General features: G+C 34.7%; 2 protein-coding genes and 1 long non-coding RNA gene across 8 annotated transcripts; 1 reads left to right on the forward strand and 2 right to left on the reverse strand.

Annotated features, from left to right (window-relative positions):
• Window positions 1-113: 113 nt before the first annotated feature.
• Window positions 114-19,075, reverse strand: LOC124425113. Of its 4 annotated transcripts, XM_046964997.1 has the most exons (18): window positions 18,467-19,075; window positions 16,908-17,092; window positions 16,623-16,819; window positions 9,160-16,547; window positions 8,752-8,963; window positions 8,340-8,637; window positions 8,040-8,218; window positions 7,759-7,948; window positions 7,442-7,680; window positions 6,958-7,354; window positions 6,674-6,785; window positions 6,226-6,589; window positions 6,001-6,045; window positions 5,801-5,926; window positions 5,549-5,651; window positions 4,738-5,469; window positions 4,528-4,650; window positions 114-4,383 (listed from the first exon to the last, which is right to left on the reverse strand). In XM_046964997.1, exons 1-18 carry the CDS (start codon window positions 18,609-18,611, stop codon window positions 3,326-3,328), a joined length of 12,093 nt encoding a protein of 4,030 aa, XP_046820953.1. In that variant the 5' UTR covers window positions 18,612-19,075; the 3' UTR covers window positions 114-3,325. The 4 variants fall into 4 exon arrangements, with proteins under 4 accessions (XP_046820953.1, XP_046820951.1, XP_046820952.1 ...); XM_046964995.1 differs by having other exon boundaries at window positions 114-4,650; XM_046964996.1 differs by having other exon boundaries at window positions 4,528-5,469; window positions 18,467-19,074.
• LOC124425117 lies at window positions 18,955-24,393 on the forward strand. Its single transcript, XR_006942432.1, has 2 exons — window positions 18,955-19,093; window positions 24,177-24,393. It is a non-coding gene; the product is annotated as an uncharacterized LOC124425117 (long non-coding RNA).
• Window positions 21,482-25,599, reverse strand: LOC124425115 (GA-binding protein subunit beta-2). 3 transcript variants are annotated; one of them, XM_046965002.1, is made up of 8 exons: window positions 25,275-25,599; window positions 24,777-24,879; window positions 24,428-24,586; window positions 24,154-24,351; window positions 23,728-24,073; window positions 23,383-23,652; window positions 23,015-23,289; window positions 21,482-22,944 (listed from the first exon to the last, which is right to left on the reverse strand). In XM_046965002.1, exons 2-8 carry the CDS (start codon window positions 24,837-24,839, stop codon window positions 22,687-22,689), a joined length of 1,569 nt encoding a protein of 522 aa, XP_046820958.1. In that variant the 5' UTR covers window positions 24,840-24,879; window positions 25,275-25,599; the 3' UTR covers window positions 21,482-22,686. The 3 variants fall into 3 exon arrangements, with proteins under 3 accessions (XP_046820958.1, XP_046820959.1, XP_046820960.1); XM_046965003.1 differs by having other exon boundaries at window positions 24,777-25,599; XM_046965004.1 differs by having other exon boundaries at window positions 24,428-24,707; window positions 24,777-25,599.
• Between the last annotated feature and the right edge of the window lie 527 nt (window positions 25,600-26,126).

Raw genomic sequence — 26,126 nt, forward strand, 5'->3', positions numbered from 1 at the left:
TAAGCAGTTAAATAAATGATCGGTTTTTAAACACATAATTAAAGAAATAATTATTGAATGACACATTGGATTAAGAAAAGAATAAAGAAAAAAAAGAAAGAGACAAAGATTGATTCAAGTCTACAATGTTATTTCAATATATTGAATTTTATTACAAAATGTTTGCATTTAGGCTACAACATGTAATATAATAATAGCGTTTGGTCTAGACCCTTATCAAAACAAAAGCTAAACTGCACCACATTTCCTATCGTCTTAGCAAGACACTTTTTTTCTTCGGTTTACGTTTCAAGGAAACACGTACTATTTAAATGCGAATAAATCTACGCGCGATTTGAATTATTCAGATAAAAGACGACTACACAATCGGGTATCTCTCTCCGACGTTGCGTCTCGGTATCACAACGTACACGAAATATTAAATATCTCACTAAATGCAAATACGTTTCGACTATTAGCAATATGTATTATAATATTCGTATTAGATACATCTTTTCTTTCCACCTCGGAAAAGGTAAGACATCGGAATATGGATCTATATAGAACTTAATAGTCATAATCATGTATGTATATATAATCGAGGTACCGCTTCTCGATGAAGGACAGGACAACAATTGAGATTTACTTGAAAAAATTTCGCTTTATAAACGCGACAATGATGACGACGTAAATTATGTGAATAAGTTCAGGCATATACGTATGTATGTATGTGATATTTTTCCTTGAAGCGCACCCTAAGAACGAATGGTCCAAAGACATGTTGTGTTCTAAAAGAAGACAATAGATCGTATTATTAAACTGCATAAAACCGAAAAATACGTGTAGGTGTAAAAAATAATCAACTGAGCGGTAGTAAAACATCCTCCACTACGTTATACGATGTGCACGTGTGTATAAACGTTTAATTACATTTTGTCGTTAAAATGTTTTCTCGAAGTAAAAGGAAACTATCCCAAGCAGCTAATTCTAAGATAATGTAATATCTTTTTTGTTTATATAGCTTCTATTTATATTAGGTATGCACGTATGTGTGATAACTAAACAGATACATGGTTTTTGCAAGTGCAATGTCATTGAAGACATGCCATTGCATTAAAGAGCAGGAGGCTGGACGAAATCAAATAATAATAATATAAAATAAATTGCGTTTAAAAAAATTACCTTCTCTTTAAACGACTGTATCTGTTCAGTAAACACCACCTACCGACCAAATTTCGTTTAGGCCTTCCTCTTGATAGAGAATATTAATTATGGCAGATTCTATCTGACTTGATTTACGATTTACAAGAAGAACACCTAAACGATCGCTTTCCTTTGTTTCATTCGTTGAAACAATAGCAATCTTTTACATTCATTCACGAATATATTTCGATATTCTTTCTCTCTCTCTCATCCGTAATTATCTTTTATTATCCTCTACATATCCATTTTATATAATAATAACGAATATTCTTAATAATTCATGCTCGATTAATTTTTTTTTTAAGGAACAAAAAGAGTCCCATTATGGTTGCACGTGCTTAAATTTTCTTGAATTATACATATACGTACATATTACCATGTAGTTCATTGCACGCAAGATTATAATAAAATTTCTGTTACGCCACATATCCCTTCTCTTAACTTTGCCGATTATATTAATATCGCTAGTATATGTATGTGTGTTATATGAATATCGCTTTATAATCATAGTTTTCTCACTTTTCGTAGAGCGCGTTCAGCAGCCTCCTGTTCTCTAATATATAACTATATTTAATGATTTAATCATATAATTATCAAGTAAAATTTGTAAAATACAATATACTAAACCCTATCATAAATCCTTAATCTTTCTTTATAAATAATTATAGTAATAGTCTTCACACCATTTGTTAATTTATAGTAATCAGATGTCATTCCTTTTCTTTTCTAATTAATTTAAATATTACAATTTGTGCCCTTTGCACTAATTCACTTTATAGTATTTTGTTTGACTATGTAATATGATACACGTAATATATAATCTAAAGAACTTACGGTATTTACATATGTACACGTAACAACGGCGCGAATTTGTCAATAACTTTGTTTTTTTTCTTCTTCTTGTCCTTAATAAGATCGACGTTCGTTCAACGAGGAATGCGTTCATCGAAAGAAGATGCGCCTGATTAGAAGAAATGGGTTCGAAAACGAACGGAAAAAGGTTAAAATTCTAATCAGATTCGTCTTCTTCTCGAATCTTTAATAACACATTCAATGTTGAACAAAATTATGGTCGCTTGCCTTTTATATTAATTCAATCGAACTGAAACTAATTACAAAAAGCTTACAATCCTTAAAAAATAGGCTCCATTGTTGACGATTTGGACTTCTCAAACTTTACACTTGACCAACCTCGATTTTGTTTCTACGGCTTCTTTTATATTTCAGATCCAAAATCCAAAGATTTTTGTTATTTTCTTTTCTTTTTTTTTCTGGAGTGACTACTTGCCGAAGAGGCCCAAGAGGAAGACGATCCTAATTATTTATATTACATATTCTTATATACTTTAGACGTTAACGTACGCGTATAAAACAACACTAGACAGTATTATATCGTTACATTATGTAAATACTTCCATCAATTCATTTTCGAGCATCTTGATGTATCAAATATGATACAACTACGTTTAACCCGTAACTATAAGTTTAAGAATCATATAATATGAATTTCATCATACGATCGACCCTTATCTTGATACAATTCGTACGACGAATCAGATGACGTTCAAATGAAAATAGTTGAAATTATTTCCCTTCGAACGTCTATCATAAACAGACACAGAAGTTTCATTTTTACGTGCCAAATGAAGCAGATTTATAATGATATATCTTAATCAAAATAATTCCGAAATCTTCCGCGTATTGTATATTCCTTGTTTTGATCATTATTGCAATTTTTGATCTTGTCGCTATATATCAATATTTTTACATCACACGATATTATTATATTTCGAGTGAATACGCTAAAGTAAAATATATTAGAGAAAAGTATCATATCGATTAAACAGATAGATCTGCTTCGTTTAGCAAGTAACCAAAGGCAAAAACAAATAAAAAATTCAAACTGTGTCTGTCATTTCTTCGAAGTTTCAGGAACAAGGAGCGTAAGATAAGGGTTGATTAGTACGATGATATCTACGGGCTAAAATATATCAATAGGATACCAGAAACCAGTGTCTCTCTCGAGACTCTTCTTCCTAAGCAAGAGTCGCGATCACTTTAAGAAGGAGAATCCAAATGTACATTATGTACAGAGGATTCATACTAAAAAAACGCTTTAGGGTTGGCCAAGATTTCACTCATGCTACGAATCCAAATCGTCCTCCCTCTGGCTACTGAAATAAGATACCAAACCGCCAAACTCTCCAGTACCCTCCTCATCGTATTGTTTATTTGCTACAGCAGCCGGGTCATTAGGGTGCGTTTGTGGTTGCTGTTGTTGCTGGGATGGTTGAGATTGCGGAGGTTGCGGTTGCGGAGGCGCTTGAATCTGCGGCTGATTGTCCGCGGGAGACGAGAAATGTTCCGTAGGATAGGGCGAGCCTTGATAAGCAGCTGCATCATCCGCCGTAGACATAGGCGGGGGAGGAGGGTAGGCACCGTAGTGATAATTGGGTGGCGGAGGTGGATGATACGGCGAGAAATTTCCTGGTGGTCTATTTGGAGGTGGAGAAGGTTGTTGCATCGCATGGTTAACCGGCGAGGCGTTCGTAAATGGTGGCATCTGATGCCTCGGTCCCATAGGATTATCGGTAAACCTGGAGATCGGTGGACCGCCTCTTACGTAAGGAGGTGGAGGCGGAGGTGGCGTTGGTCCACCTTTAGCTAATGGACTACCGGCCGCAGGTGGTATCATGGGTGGAGGACCCGGTGCCAAAGGAGAACTTCGGTCTCGACTACTTATGGATATAGGACCACCACCCGACGGAGAGGGATCCATAGGATGGTGAGGCGTATGATACATTTGCGGCCCTGGAACTCTCATTCTCATTGGAGGTGTGCCAGATCTTACGGCCGCAAAATGAGGTGGCATGGAAGATTGTCCTGGCTGTCTGTATGGCGAAGGTATCCTACCGCGTGGCTGCATCTCATAACCGGTTCGTGGACCTGTCATCATCTGTCCAGTTGTATTGGGAGCACCGAAATATTTATGACCCATCGCAGCAGCCGCTGCTGTGAACGACTGCGGATTATTTGACGACACCGGTTGTGACTGGAGCATCCTCGTGATCACGGAAGACTGTTGACCGGGCGGAAGAGACGAATAGACAGACTGCGCGTTCGCTTGCGTCGAAGGTGGCAACTGCGTAGGTACGCCGCTCGCTGGTGGTGTGGACGGTGCCGAGCCGGAAGTACTGCTACCTGGAGTGGGAAGTACGTTTGGGATATCGCTCGATTTAACTTCTGGATTCGAATCCGTGCCCATGCCGAGCAAACCAGCTTCAGCCGCGGCTTTTGCTGCTGCTTCCGCGGCCCTGGCAGCTTCGAGAGCAAGAGTTTTCTTACCCTTGCCACGACCTCTCCTCTTTGGCTTCATCGGCGTTCCGTCGGGATTGAAGAGCTGCCCGTCTGGTCCTGTCATCATTGGAATATGCCCTTCTGGTGTCCTGTCGGCCTCAGGCGTGATGACTGTGGGTAAGTTAGGATTTATATTAGGTGATACGTTACTCGTTACATCCAATCCAATCATGTTACTGCTATTGGCTGCCATAACACCTGGACTCGTGTTTGCTAATCCAGGAGAACCCAAAGCCGGAGCCCCGCCTCTTCTCATCTGCTCAGCAATTATTTCGGCTTTGCTACGACGACCCCGTTTCTTTTTCTTAGGTACTTCACCATCGGTTCCTTCGGGAGCGTTCGGATCTCTCTGCCTTTCAGCAGCCAGAATTTCTAACGCTTTTAACCGTGCCTTTTCTAATTTTTTTGCTTCTCGCTCTTCCTTCTTCTTTTTTTTCGCTATCTCGATAGCCGCCAACTCCAATTGTCGTCTACCATATTCTTCATCTTCCATCATTATTTGTTCCAATTGTTCATCATCTAGATCTGCCAATTCTCCAGGCCCAAGACCACCCAATGAACCTTCTGGTACGTCTCCAGTAAAAGAACTAGCTACTGACATCGTTGTACCTGTCAATCCGACATTATCCGGAAGACCTTCGTCGATTTTCGACGTTAATTCTCCCATTGGATTATCCATTGTATGAGATAGAACGTCTTTATCATCTAGATGCTGACCATCTGTCGATCTTATTACCGAACCCATCAATAGTTTCTGTTTTCGAGCTTTATTTTTGCTTCCAGGTTTCGGTCCAGGCTTCTTTCTCGGTTTCGGAACTCCATCGACCATAGTTTTGCGCTTTGCAGCAGGACTTTTACTTTTTCTCGGTTTTTTACTTTTTGGTGATTTATTTTTGAATTTGGTTGCTTCTTTTTTAGGAGTATAAATATCTATTGTACAAATGTATTTTATATTACTATAATATTGATTTGAATAATATCATAAAAAAAAGTAAATAAAAAGATCTACCTGAATCAGAATCTTTTTCAGCATCTTCATTTATGTCATCTGTTTCGTTAACGACAAATTCGTCTTCACTTTCCACAGTTTTTCTTATAGCTTTTTTTAATTCCTGTAGAAAGGAAAAACACGAAATTATTTATATAAGAGTTCATAATTATTCATTGACTCATTTTCGATCTAAAATGCTTCAAAGCTCAATGGTCAAATACAATTCATTATAAATATGAAAAAATTTCAAAACATATTAAAAATGAATACCTCTTCGCTATCCGTTGCTGTTGCTTCCTGATAATTAATTTTACGGCCTCGTCTACGACTACGTCTATCTAATATTTCTTCTTCCTCTTGTTTATAATTATCATCTGGTAGACCACCATATACAATCTATAAATAAGAAAAACAAAAATAAGCCAAATAAAAAAGGACAACCTTTGAAAGTAATATACAAGTAAAATCACCTTTCGTCTAATAGATGGAGCCTTTTTCTGTTTGGGTGTACTTTCCTATAAAGTATTTATATTATTATCATAATAATTTATTATATACTATACTATAATATATTATGGTATAGTGTATTAAAGTAGATATTAGATACTAATAGATGAGTATATTATATTATATCATAGTATATATATAAATATATATAATTAGAATAAATTTACTTTAGAAATTATTTTATTTACTTTTTTCCTTTTTTGGGCTGCAATTTCATCAAGTTGCGGTGGAACCAATGAATCTGTATTTGCAACGGCGTTCTCCATTATCTCTGTTTTCATTTCATCAGTATTGTGCGTATTTTCAGTATTTTCAATATTTTCAAGATTAACAATATTCTCTTCGTTTTCATTTTTAGTAGGTGTCGCTTCTTCACCTTCCTGAATAACGGCATTCATATTTTCAGACGCATCCTGATCATTGCTTCTTGGCTCATCTTCCTCCTCGTTATCACTTTGGTTATCTGACTCTATTATACGTTTCCTCCTTTTCTTCTTTTTACTTTTCACTTTTGAAGTTGTCCTATATCTTGAAGTTGGTATAGTTCTACTCCTATAAAAATTACACGAATTTAATGTAATATTGTATATATTTAATATAATATTGTGTATATTATTTTACATTGAAAAAATTTACTTTTTCTTTCTTTGTCTCCAAGAATTATCACTATCTTCGCTATCCGAATTTTCCCACATGGATCGAGACTTTTTCCTTTTTGGGCGATCGCTCTCTTCACTATCGTCATTAACTATAAAAAAAAAAGTCATACGAATCGTATGCATGATTATATATAATCAGAAGTCGCAAAATATTAACGCAAACATGAATGCGCCGGGAAAAACATCTACTTCTTATCCCCTTAGAAAGAAAATTTCGAAGGGTTAGTACATTATACTACATATTTACTATTCTAAACTTACTGAAATCTGGATCATAAGTAGTCGTTATTCTGGCTCTAGTAGACCTTCTAACTGGACGCGAATCTCCCTTTCTACGACGCCTAGAATCGGTGAAACTACTTTCGTCTGATGATGTCATATGATCATCAAAATCTTCTTCGTCATCCGAACTAGTTCCTTTGAAATCTTCGTCGCTTTCTGGATCATCCTCACTACTTATATCCAAGCTATTCAATTTACGATGTTTTCTTCGTGCTAATAAACGTTTAGTAACTCTTTTCCGTTCCTCTTCATCTTCATCGACTTCTTCCTTTTCTACTTTATATTCCTCGTCGCTTTCTCTTTCAGATTTTTGTTCTAAATCGTTTTTATCTTCATCTACGCCCTTCATCTGCAGTCCTTCAACTTGTTGATGAAGCTTTTTATAGAAAAGTCCAGAGTTAAAAAATATAATTTACATCTTATACGTTACACATTAAATATTTTTGTGCTTTGAAATACAAACCTGTGCCTCCTCCTTTTCTGCATTAACTATCGTTGCAATGTCTTTACCTCTTCCTTGATTACCAGCACCTTGAACAGCTTCTACTTCATCTTGAATCGCAGCATTGATCATATCATCGTATTCATTAAACTTATAAGTATTTGCACAGCGTCTTTCTCGTAATTGATACACAGGTTCACTTTCTTCGCTGCTTGATGTTTCCGAACTTGAAGCCGATGATGATTGTTCAGATGAAGAATCTTTAAACAGAATAGAAATAAAATTATTATAATGTAATATAAATATTTAATATATAACAAATATCTTATTAAATTTACCATTTTCAGATTCTTGGCTTGACTCTTTTAAATCCTTTTGAAGGCGTTGCGTTTCATTTTTATGTAAAACATTATCTAAGCTTATACCTACAAAGGCCAGCCTCTTTTTTCTTAATACTTCGTTTTCATGACGTTTCGTCACTTGATCGTATGTTTTTAAACTTTCACGTAATTTAGATACCAATATATTCTGTTAAATAATATGGTAAAATTAATACTGTTTTGTACATACAAATTTGCTTAATAATTTTTATTTAAATCTTTCTGGGGGAATAACTTACATGTTGACACGGTGGACAGAACCAATCACCTTCTGGTATCAGCATGAGTGCAGGCCTCAAACAAGAACAATGCCATCCTTTATCACAAGAATCACATAAGAGAATCCATTCGGGATGATCAGCCTTGCCACATTTTTGACAAGCATATTCATCATCTGCTTCTTCAACATCACTTTGACCTATGAAAATGTGAGAATTTACATAATTCATATTTGAGATCATTTAATTTCGATGTTGTAGCAAAATTGTTTTTAGATTCTATCTTATCTTATCTACTAAAATTCACATTGCATTTATTACCTTTTTGAGCAGTTCTAGCTCTTCTTAATGGCTCAGATTCTTGATCCTTCTCAAGATCACTTTCGGGAGAAAATTCGTGATCACTTTTAAAAAGTAAAGATCCTTCAGTTTCTATTTCTTCTTCTTCATCCTCATCTTCATTATCAAGATCATCACTACTGGAACCAGACGAACTTTGCCATGGATTGGCTTCATTAAATTTTGCAAGCATTTTCTTCTTTTTTCGCTTTTTTCGTTTTCGTTTAGATTTTATATCTTTATCAATTTCCTTCATTGTAACTTCTTCTTCACTTTCGTTCTGTAAAATACATATAATATACACAATAAAAAAAAAAAAAAAAAAAGAAAAAAAAATTAATTAAATAAACGCTTTTCCACGCTATTTATATTTATTTAATTATTAAACATATACTTTTTTTCTTCGTTTTTTCTTATCCGTAGTTTCCTTTTTCTCTTTTACTTCAGTTAATGCTTCTTCTTCAATTCTCCTTCTATCTGCTGCTTCTTTAATCTTCAATTGAGCAATTCTTCTTGATTGCCTAACAGGTGTTTCACCTTGTAGTACACCTTCTTGTTGTTCAGGTGCAATATCTCTTCCTATTTCTAAACCCAAAACCATTTTTCCTGTAAATAAAAAATAATTCTATAAATATTTATTTTTATTTAATTATTTAATTTAATTACCTTTATATTTAAATGCTTATGATCACATTTTGGGATAGTAATTTTTCATATAAATATTAATTAATATGTATAATACATATTAAATATTAATATAATTTAGACGATAATTTTAAATTGCAAATGTTTTTGAACTTACTTTTCTTTCTCTTTTTTTGAGATGAAGATGGTGTTGTCTCTAATGAAGATGCATTGGTAGGTGTTCCCTCAAGATGCACGTTAGGAGATTCTTCCGAGGTTTGGTTTATACTGACTCCTCCTGAATGTTTTGGACGTGAACGTCCACCGCCTCTGCAACGTCGTCTCCTACCTTTTGGGCGTCCCCTATTTTTACGTCCCATTGGAACAGAACGCATAATTGTAGGATCATCACTACCATCTTTATTATCTTCTGATATTTTACATTTCACAGCCTCATCCTCTGAACTTATAGTTACAACGCGACTCTCTTCGACTGATTTGCGCAATTGTTTATCTGGTATACGTTTTGCACGTAATTTTATTCTTTTACCACCCATCATTTCTTCTTCTTCTTCTTGTTTTTCTCCTAAATCTTCGGAATTCGAATCTTGTGCACTATTACGTCGTTTTCGTGAAACTTTTGTAGTTTCTGTACCATCCAATTTCCAACCTTCGTATACGAGTTCAGAAACCGATTTAACACGAATACCTATTTTTGCATTAGCACCATCTTCACCAATGTTTATATTTAAACCTTTTAATGCATCATCTTCAGTACATGCTAGTGGATCAGGCTCTTCTGATGGTGCATCAAACACATTTTCATGATCAGCTCCTATAGAATCATCTGATGATGCTGTAACTGTTTTTACCTCAACATTTTGAATTTCTGAAAGATCCTTTTTATTCTTTAAATCTAAATTATCTTTTGGTAAAACATCATTTTTAAAATTGTCTTCAGCTTCAATATTACTCATAACTACATTGTATGTATCTGCAATAGGTGGTATTGTTAAGGAATCATTTACTTTGTTAAGTATGTTGCCTTCAAGTTTCAATTCTTTCTTTTCAATTACAGTTTCCATCTTTGTTTCCAATTGCGAATTATACTTTATGTCAGTAGATAAAGTTTCTACAAAAGGTTTTATATAAGGCGGTTTAGATTTTAATGGTGGAACGTCTTCAACTTCTGAGTTATCACTTGCTCTTTTATTACCTTCTTTCTTAAAATCATTTCTTATAATTCCTAATACTTCTTTTTTTTCAAATATTTCTTCCTGTTCAGTGCAAGCTGCTATGGTATTTTGTATATTGAGTACAGGTTTGGTATAAATATTATCCTTATTTGTATTGGAAATATTAATAAAATCAGTCTGTTTACTTTTATCATCGCTTATATCATAAGAGACAGTTGGCTTATTAGCAATGGAATTTGTATGATTCATATTATCAGAAAGATTACTGCCTTTCAATTCTACTATTAATGAATGAGTTTCATAACTTTGTGATGCTTGTTGTATATCATTGTCTAATTTAATTGTAGAAGTATTTGATACAGACTGATTAATTATTTCAGCTGTAGTAGTTTCATTTACAGAATTATCAATGTAGTTATGCTCTTTTGTTTCAAATTTATTTTGTTCATTTTCATTTTCTAGAGAATCAGCTTTTAATCCCTGATACTGTTGCGATTTTGGTAATACTTCTGCAACCTGCAGTATCATTTCTTTGCTTTTAGCAATTTTATCTTTATCGTTTATCTTTTCTATAACTTGTTGATCCGTAACACTTACAGAATGATCCAATATATTTGTTGATTGATCATCAATGTCACCTGATCCACTATTTTTTTGAACTTGTATTAAATTAGCAGTATGTTCTGTATTGTCTGTATTTTTATTACTATCTAACTTTTCAAACACAAAGTTATCTATATCTTTCACTGACTGAGTAGAAGCCTTATTTTCATTTTGTAATTTTATTATCGTGGTTTCATCTAAAATGCTTTTATTGTTCTGAGTATTGTTCACATATTCTTTGACAATTTGATTAGAAGTAATTTGAACATCTACTTGAGTTTTTTCATTTACAAATGTTTGTAAGTGAGAATGATCTGATGATGATGACAGTATCGTTGATGTAGTATTATTTACTTTGCTAGAACTATCAAGAGAAGATGTATTATGTAATTCTATATCCTCCCCATATTCATCTTTACTGATTGCTTGTTCATTTTTACTTATGTCACTGCATTTAATATCATCACTACTTACTTCAGTATTTCTTTTGTTGAAAATATCATTTACTTTTTCTGTATTAGCATTACACGTTTCCTTATTCTCTACTTCATTTTTAGTAGAAACCTTATCAGTTTCAACTTGTAAATTTGATTCTAACTCTTCTTTATTCTGTACAAATTGTTGTGGCTCGTCGAATAATGTATAATTTTTGTCATTTATACATTCCTGTTCAATGTTTGTGCTTTTTGTAATTTTGTTATCGCTTACTGGATGTTCTTCTACAGAACAGTTAGGAATATCTGTAGATTCATATTCTTCTAATGTGTCTGCTTCAAAAACATCATCACTACCATCATCATTAGAATCATTACTATCATAATTTGCCACTAAAGATTGTTTATTAACTGAATTTTGTTCAGATTCCTTTGAGATTAAATTTATTGCATTTTGTACAACATTTTGTTTTTCAGTATTATCCATATCTTTTTTTAATTTTACATCTGTATTTTCATAACTACTATTACTTATGGCCGTTTCAGATTTCTCTGTATATGTTTCAGTTATTTGTACATTATCACTTTCTTTATCATTTGTTTTACTATTTGAATCTTTTTGTTCAATAATTTCTACAATAATAGGGGAATTACTTTCCTTATTATTTGCTGTAGAAGTATTTAGTGCACTTGTCTGATTTTCTGTGATAGGAGGTAAATCCTTTTGCATAGAAAAATTATCTTCCTTTCTTGTATTTTGATCATTCAACAAATTTTCATTGTAAACTGTTGATTTTTCACGATCAGGTGGTGTTACTAATTTTTCACCATTCGATGAAGTTTCCTCCACCTCCTTTGAGGATTCATTAGATTCTGACATTCTGTCATCGATTATCATATCTTCATTTGAATCTTGATCAATACAAGAACTTGGATTTTCTGATACATCATCAGCATATTCATTCACATTTTGATCAATACTAGATGAATAATTTTCTTTTAATGATGGTATATTACTTGTTTCTGCAGATTTCATAATAGAAATATTAGATACTATCGGTGCTAATACATTAAATGCACTATTACTTGTTTTAGCTGAAAATGGATTATCAATTTGTTGGGATACTATTGGTATGTTGGTATTGTCTTGCAAAAATATATTTTGAACGGATGCATCGTTCGAACTACTTATAACAGAAGCGAATGATTCTTTATTATATTCTTGCATACATGCAGAACTGCTAACAGTTGCATTATCAACAAGGTCAGATTCAGGAATATCTTCAGAAGCATTAGTTTTGACAAAAGAATTGGTTAAGTGTTTCTCTTTAATTTCTTCTGAATCTCCTGAACCTTCATCTTGTACTCCTAAATCTGACAATGTATCATTTCTTTCACTATTTTTATCATAATTGACTGACATTGAATCAGCATCCGAACTAAATTGTCCTTTCATTTTTTCAGTATCAGTATCCATTGATTGCTCCTCTTGTGTATCAAATTCAGATAAATTATCGTTTTTATCACTGTGTTTATCGTAACTTTCTCTACTTAAATCTACCTCGTCTTTTTTAAGAGCTTGAAATTCATCAGAAACATGATCTATTTCTTGTATTCCAGCAGAACTGTGTACTTCTTGGAAATTTGGAGATGAAATTAAATCCGTAGATTCTATATTATTAGTTTTATCCTCACATGCACATTCCTGTACATTTTTAGATTCCATTTGTACATCTTGATTCTGATCTTTGTTAGATGGTGACATACACATTGTATGTTCAGTTGTTATATCTGTTATTGGTTCAGATTCTGTTTTTTCCATAACCTGATGAGACATTTCTTCTTTGGAAGATTTATGTTCAGCTTCATTCTCAGAGTAAGTACTGAGTGGTTCTATGTGTTCTTGTATGTTGTCTGATATATTAAGGTTGACATCCTTTTCAGCATTTGTTGATTGATAAGATCTATCATCTATAAATCTCAATTGATCAGTTATAGTGTTCTCACTGTGTTGTGCCATATGCTTAATTTTTATATCATTATCATTTACAATTTTCTTTTTATGCTGAAGATCAGAACTATCTGTTAATGATTCTTCTGTATTTAATGTAATATTTATATTATTAGTAATAAAAGACTGTGAAATAACGTCTGTATCCTCAGATTTTTCAACTTTTACAATACTTTCTTCTGATTCTTTGTTGTTAGCATAAGCAGATTCTTGTACAGTGTTCGATTGTAAATCTTCATCTATTTGAGTAGTTGTTCTTGGTACATCAATGGCATTGTTGACATTTTCTTCATTTGAGTTCCATGTATGACTTGAACCCTCCAGTTTTTCCCTTTTATCATTTGTACAATATATATTATGAGAATCAAACGAACTTGCTTTTAATGAATTATTATTTGTTTGAGTAACATCAAATTCTTCTGATTTATATGATAAAAGTGTATCTTCCGAAGGTTTGGAAGATGAAACACATTCATATTGTAACGTGTCAGATTTACATTGAATTGATGTTGTGACAATTTGATCCGATTGAGTTTCCAAATCTACAGACTTTGAAGTATATGAAATGCAATTTGGTCCAAAAAAAAATCTTGGTGGTGATGCAGATTTTGGTTTACACTCGTTATCTATCTTATGTAAAAATTCGGAATTTTGTGTAATTATGTTAGTTGAATCTGACACATTTGTAGAGACTTTTTCACCACTTAATGAATAGGGTACAAGCATGGTATTTGTACTAGACTCAAAACCTTCTGAAGTATCTGCCTGACATGAAGATATAGAGGAATCACATTGTATGGTTTCCAATAATTTAGAATTCTCTTTAGATTTTTTTGAATTACTATCAATTGTATCTGTATCAGTAATGTTAGATTCTATACTATTTTGATCTAGCGTACTAACTTCATTGAAAGAATTTGCATTCATTTTCTCATTTAAGTTATCTGTGCTAGAAAGGCATTCAAAACCAACTTTTGACAAAGATAAATCTTCGCTTGTCTGTAAAGTGTTTTCATCTTTATTGCTGCATTTCTGATCGCTAGTGCCTTCTTTGGGAAAATACTGTTCCTTTTGTGATATGTCTTCTTCATTTGATATGATACTACTGTCACACTCTGTTTTTTCTGCAGGTTTACCTACATCCCACCTCGATAATCGTTTAACAGAACCACTTGTACTTTTCGGAATTATTTGAACGCCCAGAGTTGGTTTAAATTTTGGCTTTTCTTGTGTAGAGCCTACTATTTGACTGTCATTAATATCAACAGTAGATTGGGAATAATTCCTATTTAATCTTACAGAGTTTTTGCTTGTCTCCATAGAAGCAGTTGAAACTTCCTTCATAAGATTTTCTTCATTTAAGATTTCACTTGAAGATAAAGTAGCAGTCGCCGAGTCAGCTTCACTTTTTGATTGGTTGCTTTCTTTATTATCAGTTGACGTGTCATCACCAGGATTACCTGTTTCACATTCAACTCCAGAACCTTCGCCATAGAAAAACATAACAGGTTCTTCTACAGGTTCACCAATTCCAGGATTGATAGCATCACAATCACTACCAGATCCTTCACCTTGAACCATCATTAGTGGTTCTTCAATTGCTTCACTTGTTTCTTCTCTCCAACTACTATTGAGCATTGTTCTTTTATCAATGGATCCTCTAATAGGTATTACATCTGCCCTTATTCTTTTTAAAATATCAGATTGCGCATCATCCCCCTCTAATGGCCTTTTTATAGAAGTTGGACCCATTCGTAAAGCTGTTATTTTACTCGGATCTGGCAATAACGCATAGCTTGGTAATCTATGCTCTTCTTTAGGAGGTAATCTAGCAGAGGTGTGATATGCAGCAGCAGACATTTCATAGGCTGTAAACGGCATTTGTCGTTTACTTAAATCTGCTACCATAGCATGATTACGCATCATTACTGCTCTAGCATCATAGGATAGATTTTGCACATCCGGTTTGCTTGATTTTTTGGTACTCAAATCCATTTCTCTGTGTTGAAAATTTTGAGATCTGTATCCAGGTGTAGATAAATCCATACTTTTGGTGAATTTTCGACTAGAAAGATCAATTCCCGAAAAATCCATAGGACTACTTTGTTCATTCATACTTTCCCAACCACGAGGTGATGTAGATAAGTCCATACCTCTATGTCCTCGAAGTATAGAAGGTTTCTCAGGTTGACTTCTTGGACAAAAATCTTGTGGTAATCTGTCATCATCTCCATTGATTGTAGAATTAAGCATACCCCCAGATCTTGCTAGATTCTCTGCTATTTTTTCCAATGACTTTGTACCACTTGGCTTTTCAAGTTTTTCAGCTTGCATTCTTACAAGATTTGCAGCTAATTGATCTATTGGTTTAACGGACAATTTACTGTGTCCAGATGTAATATCTGTAGATGTAAAAGAAATGCTACTTTTACCAGATAATTTTTCTAAAGATTTCATTACAGATTCTGTTGTTTCCTCCATAGTATTATGCTTTTTAGATACATGTATTGGGGTACTAATAGGCAATATATGATTTGCGTTCTTTTCTTCCTGCACCTGTTTCAAATCTGCAATATTTACAAGTTTAAGAGGAGAAGTGATCACAGGTGTTTCTATTGATTTCAAAGGTACTAATTCTTCATTGGTAATTTTATTGATATTCGATTTCGTTAAATTTTCAGATTTGACAGATTCCGAAGGCTTAGAATCAGGTGCATGAGATGATACGATGGTTTGTTCTGATAAGGTTTTCTTTTCATGGATTTTCTCCGTTAGTATATGAGCATTTCCATTAATCACTTTTGCAGGACTTACAGATTGTACATTTGATTTTGTAACTTGATCTTGTGCTACCTCTAAAGAATCATCTTCCTCAGTATTTTGTTTGGAACTTTCATCATTGGTTACATCTTCATCTTCTTCATCTTCTTCTTCATCATCATCTTCATCCTCTTCTTCCTCCTCCTCCTCTTCTTCTTCTTCCTCTTCCTCTTCTTCCTCTTCCTCCTCCTCATCTATTTCTTCCTCTTCATTCTCAACTTCAGCATTATCTTGATCAGCGATAATATCATTTTGTTCTCGATTATCTTCAACATTTCCAAGATCATCTTTTTGCTCATCTTTTTCTTCTAAATTATCATTATGAGTGCCATTTTCTTGTATAACTTCATCTCCTTCCAAACTGGGTGATGTAGTTATTTGGCCAGTGTCTATTATAGGTTTCTCAGAAATTTCTAAACTATTACTATCTTCATTAATTGGTATCGATTCAGCTTCACCATTTGACAGAGTGTTTATTAGATTAACAACGCCATCCCGATCTCTAATATTGGGAAGTATTTATATTAATGTACAATAATATTATATAAGAATATTAACAAATATAAACAAAACTTACTTAGCTACTAGTTCCCAATTTTCCTCATCTAAATCCTCCCTGTATACTCTAATATTACACTCTTCATCGAGCTGACACCAATAGGCTAATCCAGTTTTGTCCCTCCCTAATGGTTCCACACGTAACTCATCAGCTGCGAGTTTATTTACTTCATTTTTAAACTTTTGATTCAAATCGAACTGTGTTTCCAAGAGTACCTACGATAATGATTATAACATAAACAGAACTATTCATATACAACATTACAAATAATAGCAATGATATAAAAAGAAAATATCAATGTACCTTAAGTAGACGTAATTTAACAGCAATACGAGCTTTCTTGTAACCAAAACGTTCGAGTTCCCACCCATCCTGATTCGAATACGTATGACAAAATTTGACCAATGCTCGCTCCCATTTCTCAGGAGATACTGTCTTACGTGTTTTTCTTAGTAATTTGATGTGTAAATCTACTAATTGCTGAGGTACTGAAAGAAAGATAATATTGGTATGATAAACCAGTATAATTTTAATAACAATATGATGCATATATAGAAAAATTAAAAGAAAGTCCTGAAAATTAAGCACAATAGAATCAAAAATATATCAAAAATAAAAAAAACTTTTTTATATAAAAGAAATAAATTAAGTTTATATTCTAAACTATTACTTCCTTAGAAAAGAAATAATGATATTTAATAAATATGCAAAATTACGTTTGTAAAAATGTCTTTCTTAAAACAAACTATTAAATACTATATGAAAGAGAAGATAAAGAAGACAAAAAAAAGAGCAAAATATTGAGAAATTTATCTAGAATCAAAACGTCAAAATATATGCCTGTGTGAACAGGCCGAAATGTGTCCGTAATTCGTAATCACGTGTAACTGCGATTGACAAGAAGGAAGGGAGGTGGCAGCACGGGGCAAAACAACAACACACGACGGAACGATTCCGAGGGTTTATCTGTCAAATCGGTAGTCTTTTGCACCACCCATACAAAAGAGAGAGGAGATCGTTGATTCCGAGTAAAAAAAGAATACGAAGAAAACGAATTGCGCGCTTTCCTCAGAGAGATCCACCCAACATTACAAATGGAATGAGAGAGAGAGAGGGGGGGGGGGGGGGGGGAAAGAGATGAAGAAACGAAGAAAATAGTCGTAGATTCACGATATAGTACGGATTAGCCACAGACCTTGTAGTTACAGTGGAGAGGGATGAAAACAGAGGGAGGTCGTGCGTATTGCGCACGCACATACATCCATACATACATACATATACATACATACATATATACGCGCACAGGTATACATACAAACGTATACGAATGTAGTAGAAATGGGCAGTCAAATACATAAGAGGCAATTTTCAAACTAACATCCATCTACGTCTTTAAAAAGAATTTTGTCGTGTTACTAACATCGACAGCAAGAAAGAGAATTATGAAAAAGGAAAACAAAACTTATGGAGTTCGCGCGAGACTTTTCGTCTGGCGGGGGCGGGTCGGTTATTCCCTGCCCCTTCCCTCTTTCATCCCACTCGTAGAGACCATTCGTTTTGTCTCGCTCTCTCCCACTCCAATCCTTCCTCGCTCCTTCTCTCTCTCTCTCTCTCTCTCTCTCTTGTTCATTCGTTCTCTTACATGAACCATGCGCGAGCGCGCGTATTATACAGACACACATACGCATGTGACAAGCATATACATAGATTCAAAGAGGTGGAGGAGGAGGAGCAGCAGCAGCAGCAGCGAGCGCGAGTGCGCGCGCGCGCGCGCATATACGTACGCGCACTATGAACGACGAAACGAAACGAACGAACGCGGTGTAAGATAGAAGGAATACACACACATAAATTTGACTCACCCTCCTGTGTGTTTTCGATCATTTCTTGTAACCTCGCAATGTCCGGATAGACTATGCCACAGGATTTGCCGAAACACTCGAGGAAGGAGCAGATCACGGCGAAATTTGGGTCACTCGCGCAAGAGGCTTCGTTATCGGACGCCATTTTTCCGCCGCTAAAACTCTCTTCACAGAGGGGCCCGTAGCCGTGCTAGGGCCGATACGCTACTACGCTAGGCGGCCTCACAACTCGCGTATCGCATTTTCGGTTCTTTGCCGTTTTCTTCTTCTATCTCCCTCTCTTTTTCTCGCGCGCGTCCTCGCGCGAAATCCTCGAAGAAAGTCAAAGAAAGAGAGGGGGATATGAGAGAGAGAGAGAGAAAGAGAGAGAGAGAGAGAGAGGACAACTCGCGAGAGAGCCGCCGGTAGACAGAGTGAGAAGCGTCGATACACACACCGAGAATCTCGCTTCCCGCTTTTTCGTCCCTTCTCTCGTCTCTTCCCGTCCTTTTCCACTCCTTTCCTCGTTCGTTCGATCAACACCACCACTCAACAATGACGACGACGACGATATACGAACAGTTCTTCTCTCCTCGTCACTCTTTACTTTCAACCTTACCCGCCGTTATTCGCGCACCAGCAACGATGGTAAGCACAACACCGGAGAGACATAGACACACGCGCACAGAATATCCTTTTTTTTTTTTACGTCTTCTTATTCTTCTTTTTCTTCTCCTTTAGCACCTTGTCCGAGACTCGAGAAAACCAAAGGCGCTCTCGCACGCCTCCTCCGCCTTCTTCCACGCACTTTTCACATATCACAAGTCTCCTTGTACACTCACGCACGCATGCAAAGACACGACGCACGCAAGCACGAACGCACACTGAGATCCGCTGTCGGATCTCGCACCCGCTTCAAACTATCTTTCTCTCTTTCTCTCTCTCTCTCTCTCTCTTTCTCACCGCCTGTGTTTCTGTCTCTCTTCAGCAGGAAAGAACGCGCGCGCAGCATACGATCGTAACGACGTCGCGCACGTAACACAGCGATCGCTTTCCTCGTTGTGTTTGGCACTACTCTCTAGCCTCGTTTGCTGTTCTCTCGTGCCTCGCCTTAGAGGAAACGCGAAGACGATCGTTAGCGCACAACTTCTAAGACGTATAGAAATTTGACGGCGCAAGACAACAACAGCGGCACGATCATCAACAATAACAATAACAATAACTATAAAAGCGACTTTGACGGCGACGACGAAGACGCGACCGCGAGAGCAATCGCGACGACGACGACGACGACGGCGACGTCGCTGCGATGTACGCGTTCCCTTTCTTTGCAACGAGTCTCATTGGACATCGCCACCTCCGCCTCCTCCTCGTCGGCTCTCCGGGCCTACGAAACGTTACGAAGGAGTAGGGGTTCTCAATCGGCAATGTCCGTTTCTACTCGGTTAACACGAACCGAGCGCCACGCTTACGATCGAACCATCCGATCGAGCGTTCGATCTTGACTCTCCCACTCTCCGTTGTCCTTTCCTTTGTATTTCTAATGATCGATCGCATCGATTGGTGCGTACAAAAAATTGCTTCGCTCCGATCGATATCTCTTTCGAGTTCAGGACAATGTTTCGCATTTTCATCTCTACTAGCTTTCACATACGAGACAACGAATTTTCTAGAGCCTCGTACAAACGGTGCTCAACTTCTATCTTTAGCTTTCGTTTTTGCCGCGTTTTACGATAGGCAGCACTGCATCCCCCTTGCCCCACCATTTGCTTCTACGTACATACATACATAACAACCTTCTTATTGCAACGGACGGACACGCGTTACGCCCTTTTCTCTCTTATGCGCGTACCTCTGTCTATCTATTTTCTCTTTCTTTTTCTCTTTCCCCTGTCTCATCTCTCCCATTCTCCTACTCATTCTTTTTCTCTCTCTTTCTTTATCTCTCTCTCTCTCTATTTTTTTATTATATATATATATCTTCAAGCGTCATCGAAAGATCAAAAGATTGATATGTATAGTTATTTCCATGGATAGGATAAGAGAAATAGAAAATAGAAAGAGAGAAATAGATAGATAGAGAGAGAGACAGAGAGAGAGGGAGAGAGAGAGAGAGAGACAGACAGACAGATAGAAAAATAAAAAAAAGAAAGGTGGGTGCGAAAAGTTACACACGGAAGAAAAGCAAGTGGTATTAGGTAGAAAATTTTCAAGGTTCTCCAATAACGACGCTTCGCTTCAATGACGTAGTCTGCTTATTGTTAGTTGGATATAAGTTCTGGAGGGGGAGGCGTCGAGTGGCGGGCGGCTTTTTTCGGTGTAGAGGAAGAGGGAAAGGTGTTGCGAGCGCACGATTCCGGATCGATTGGCGGACGATTATGAAACTATAAAGCCGTCGAATTAGATTAAAAGTTTTTCATTTGTTTTCCTAATAGAATATTTTTTTGAAATATTATTAAAGATATCATATTTAAAAGTCATTCTTCTTTGTAATATTGCAAAGTATCAAATATATTATTTATGTATTCGTTACACAAGCATTCGCTCGACAAGTATGGCGCTGCTGTATCGAGCGACAAGGCTTTACGAATGCTTGGACGTCCCGTAGCGCTCAGAGATTGTGCTACTACGCCGATCGATCGCTGCTACGCATAGAGTTGTCTATATATGTGTCATTAAGAAAACTCGATAAGAGAGACAGAGAGAGAGAGAGAGAGAGAGAGAGAAAGAGAGAGAGAGAGAGAAATACGTTAGAATGAAAGCAATTACGTATCTTGTAAACGAATGAATTTCTCGTTTTTCACTCTACAATTGATATTTTTTCAAAAAAATCGATAAACGTTCTATTAATGTTTAAACTTTTAAAGTAGGGGTGGTTTATCATTTACATTTAAAAGCTACGAATGGAACGGTGCTGCCATCAAGAGAATTTAAATTTAAAAATTTAAATTATATGGAAATAAATCTGGCTGATTTGTTTCTTTCTTTTTTTTTCTCGATTCCATAATTTTTTTTTTTTATTGAGTAAGAATAACGAGCCGTAAATAACATTTTTTATTAATGTATGCATGTATATAAAGTCATATTTACAATATACATTATTTGAAAAAGTTTTAATATTTTTTTATATCTGCATTGTTGCATTCCATAATGTTTCGTGCTATTGTTATTAACGTTTTCCTTGCTTGCATAATATATGTATATCTGAGTAAAATACTCTATTTCGTATAGAATTTGATAACGATATTTGATATTTTAAAAATGTTAAAACACACTCCATTCCATTTTATATTAACACCAATCCTTTTGTTTAAATATCTAAATTTTCATTTTTATACTTTCATCACAACAACAAAATTCACTTTTATTACAAATATATGAATGTTGCTATGAAAATATTTGGAATGCAACTATTTTTATTAGTGTAATATGTAAAGTGATAGTGTCTCTTTGTAATATAAATTTATTTCATAAACACATCTTTTATGTTACATTCATGAAAAATCTTGAACCATTTGCTTTCTACATTTTGTACTCTTAATGTAAAATGGTAAAAATTTAAAGAAACATCTTTAATAGATGGCTACATTAAATTTACAAATACCCTGCTGTACATTTGTGTACATTTATCATATTAAACTTATAATTCATGTCGAATGGATTCGTATTGTTTATGTAATTGTATGCATATATCTATATATATTGCAGAATATATTAATGAATGCTATTTATAAATGATTATTATTGTATAATATAGAAAAAGAATAAATAAATATTTTATCTTGTATTCTATTTACTAAGGCAAATATATAGGAAAATATAGTAAGTTGATATTTTTCTATATTTAAAAGATTAGGATTTTTTTATTACATTCAGGAGACATTATGTAGAAAGCACTTCTATGTTAATATGCATATGTAAGTTCTTTTTTACAGAAATTATTTTCATCTTCAATCTAGCTTCATCATTAATTATTTTAAATGCACCTTTACAAAAGTATGCATATATTAAATTAATATAAGTTTATGTATTGAATTATGAATTGATGTATATAAGAGATAATATGTGAGTAGATAGTAAGATTCGCATAAGTTATCAGTTGTTTATGCAACTTCATTTGTATATAAAAAAAATTCAGCAATACTACAAAATTCGTCGATTAAGTATTTGTAATAAAAAAAGGAAAATGCTTGCGCTTATTGTAAGATGAAACCATGTGGAGAGAATTTACTTATTTAAAATTATTTAGATTTTCTTTGAGATGCGATGTTTTTAAGTTGCTGTTTGTATATTTCTGCTTCCTCCTCCTTTTTTTGTAATTGCTTGCGATATTCGGCGGCTTGTCTTCGGGCTTCTGCTAACTGTCTATTAAGCACTGCTATATCCATTACTGGCTCATTATTATCTGTATTATCTTCTTCTATAACTTCTTCTATATCATCATCCAGTTGTAAAATGATTGGTTCTGTTATCTTGGAAGATGAAGTGACTATTTTGTTCTGTAAAACAAATAGGTTTAGATATGCATTTGAATCCATAAGTATAGATATAAGATATCAAATTATTTACCTCTGACGCTGTTGTATATTGAGATTGCGTTAATGTTGGAACAGTCACAGCAGTTGAAAGAGAAGAAATAAATAATTTTCCAGCTTTATTATCTACGGAAGATCTTTTTAATATGTTCGGGCCACGGGATGTAAGGCTAGGTGCATTTTGATTTAAAATCTGATCTGCTCGTATAGCTATCACTTTTCTTGGAGTTCCTCTTCTTGAAGTTACTTGAAGTCGTTTCATACTTAATGGAGAACCTCTTGTTAAGTTTAAGGCAAGTTTACCAGCCTCTAAAAATAAGAAAAAAATTTCATTTTATTGTTATTATGATTAATATTTTATATTCCAATGGAATATTTCTATTTATTTAAAAGCAAGCATACCTGTAAGGACAACAGTTCTTCCACTTTCCATTGCATTCTCTACAATGGACGCATCATCATCCATTGGTATCATTGTAATTCCATGTGCTTCTAATAACCTGAATTGTTTATTGACTCCACTCATTGTTGTTACATCTTTACGTTTTTTATTATTGTTAACATTATTCGTATTAATAATTTCCTCTGTATCTTTCATTTCTTTTTCTGGTTCCATTTCAGTAGATGGTGGTACATGTATTTGTTGAAGAATCATTCTTGGCTTTTTATTACCTAGAATCGAAAGAGTTTTATTACAAAAAAGAATATTCTCCCAATAATAAGATTCTTTAATAATTTATTACTTACCTTGGGTACTTTTACGTTTTGATTGTGATTGTTGTTGAGCGAGTTCTAATTTTTGTTGTTCTTCATTTGCTGCTTCTGCTTCTGCTTCTAATTGAATTAAATTGTGAGTTGCTACTTCTAATTCTGCAGAACTAGCTTGATTTTGTTGTTGGGCTTGTATTCCTATAATTTCTCGTTCTTGCTGAAGTATGTCCACCAAGTCAAGTCTATCATGTTCCAAAGCTAGGCTAATTGGTGTCTTGTCAAATTTACTAGTTGCATTTGCATCTGCACCATGTTCCAATAAAACATGCATCACTTCTATATGTTCCCTTTCTACTGCCCAATGTAAAGGAGTCATTTTAAGCTAAAGATGTTATGAAGTGTGTTAAATTATTTATACTTCAAAGAATTATATTTATTTTTGGTTTTTGATTTTTTGTTTACCATGTCTCTACTATCAACATCAGCTCCATAATTCAACAATAACTGTGCCATCTGATGATGACCTTCATAAGCGGCCATATGCAGTGGTGTTCTGTCTACCTTGGTTCTTGCATCTCTGGATATTCCTGCTCTGAGTAAAACTTCAGCGGTTTCTGTATGATTATTTTGTGCTGCCAAATGCAAAGCACTTGTACCAAGCTGAAAAACAAAATTCATAATAATAAAATACTTTTATATGAATATTATCTTAATTAAATGTTATATAGATACATACACAATCTGTCGTGAAAGGTGCTCCTCTACACATAAGTTCACGAACAGTCTCTGTGTCTCCATTTTTTGCACTAAGTAATAATTGCTTTCCTAATTCTACTATTGATAAGGCATCTTGAGAACGTGAACGTTGGGAGACATCGCAAGATAAAATTTCAACCTGGCAAATATTGTTCGAGAACTCTCATAAACATTGATTTTCTAATACAGATTTTACATTGAACTTGTATACATTATAGATTCTTTTATTGTATTTGATGAAATCATTATTTTGATCAAATCTAGTTCACATACATAACTTGTTTCAGTTATTCAATTATAAATGCAATTGATATGAAAAGAAAACTTACTGGTATAAGAGTGTCTTCGTCCAGTCCCTCGATATCATTGGCACAGATACTCTCAGCTTGCATGTTTGTATATCGAACTCAATTCCCCTCTCTCTGATGCACACTAAAATCAAATTATCCATAATATTTAAACGGTGCCACCAACTTTTCCGAATGAATAGGGTCGGCTCCGAATGTTCCATTTTCCAAGTATCAGTCATTGTACTTCGACCTTGAGGCACCGAAATTGAAAGTAGGTCGTAAAAATTGAAACGGAACTCAACTCGAAAGAAACGCGCTATCCTGATCACTTTATTCCTTTTCTAAATCACAAAAGCATCGCACGCTTATTTTTCGAAATTTCCTTCGATACAGGATGTTTTTATTTTGCCATCTCAGATCGCGAGGAACTTCCTGTTCCTGTTCATTAAACGGAAGTCCCATGCCATAGGCCCTGCGTTTCATGACCAAAAACTATCCAAATCGATTCGCGATAGCACGGAACGAAATTATACTTACGACCAGCACATTATTCACGCGTTTTGCTGGTTTTTCGTGCAAGTTTCCGTCGAGCACGCGACCTTTATCAGAATTCTTCCTCCCCACAGCCTTCTCGATTTACGGACTGGCTAAAGTTTTATAAAAATGGCGACGCATTGGCGCCATTCCTGACATAATTTATCCGATATTCCAATGAACCTTGAGCACGAATCAAAGAATATTTTTTAAATTCAATTGATTACAACAATACATTTGTATTCTGGTTTATAAAACTGGTTTATTACAATATAATAAACGATCTAAACGTAAAATATGTTCAATAATAATAATGTTTCGCAGCGCCGCATAGCGGTGCACGTGAAAATTATTTATTCTCGAAAAAAAGTTAGGTACGTGATATGTACGTAAGGTTAGTTCGTCGGTTAACACTTTTAAAGAGACCGCGAATCTTTATGCATTTCATCTTGTTTATCAGTTTTACTATATCGACGAGAAATTCTATAGAGATACAATTGACAAAGCAATATCTTTTCATATCATACATATATAAGATATAAAATGTCTAAGATAAATGATACTGTTTTTTCATTTTTTTAAATATAAGCAAACTAAGCATTTTTATATCATTTCGATAAAGTTATTGCTTTTCGTTAGTTATAAAAAAATTTTTCTATTGTTTGTTAGTTCGACAGAATAGGTAAATTTGTTTTAGCGCCATATCACGTGATCATCATGCCTCCTATCTCACTGACGACTAAGTCAATGTTACAAGATGTCGGTGAAAAACGGTGCTCGCTTGGATCACTGCCAAAGCTTTCAATTTCGTATTATTTGACGCGTGCTACATCATCGCATGTACCATATGCTCCT

The sequence above is a fragment of the Vespa crabro genome, chromosome 6, assembly GCF_910589235.1.
Source record: "Vespa crabro chromosome 6, iyVesCrab1.2, whole genome shotgun sequence".
NCBI lineage: Eukaryota > Metazoa > Arthropoda > Insecta > Hymenoptera > Vespidae > Vespa > Vespa crabro.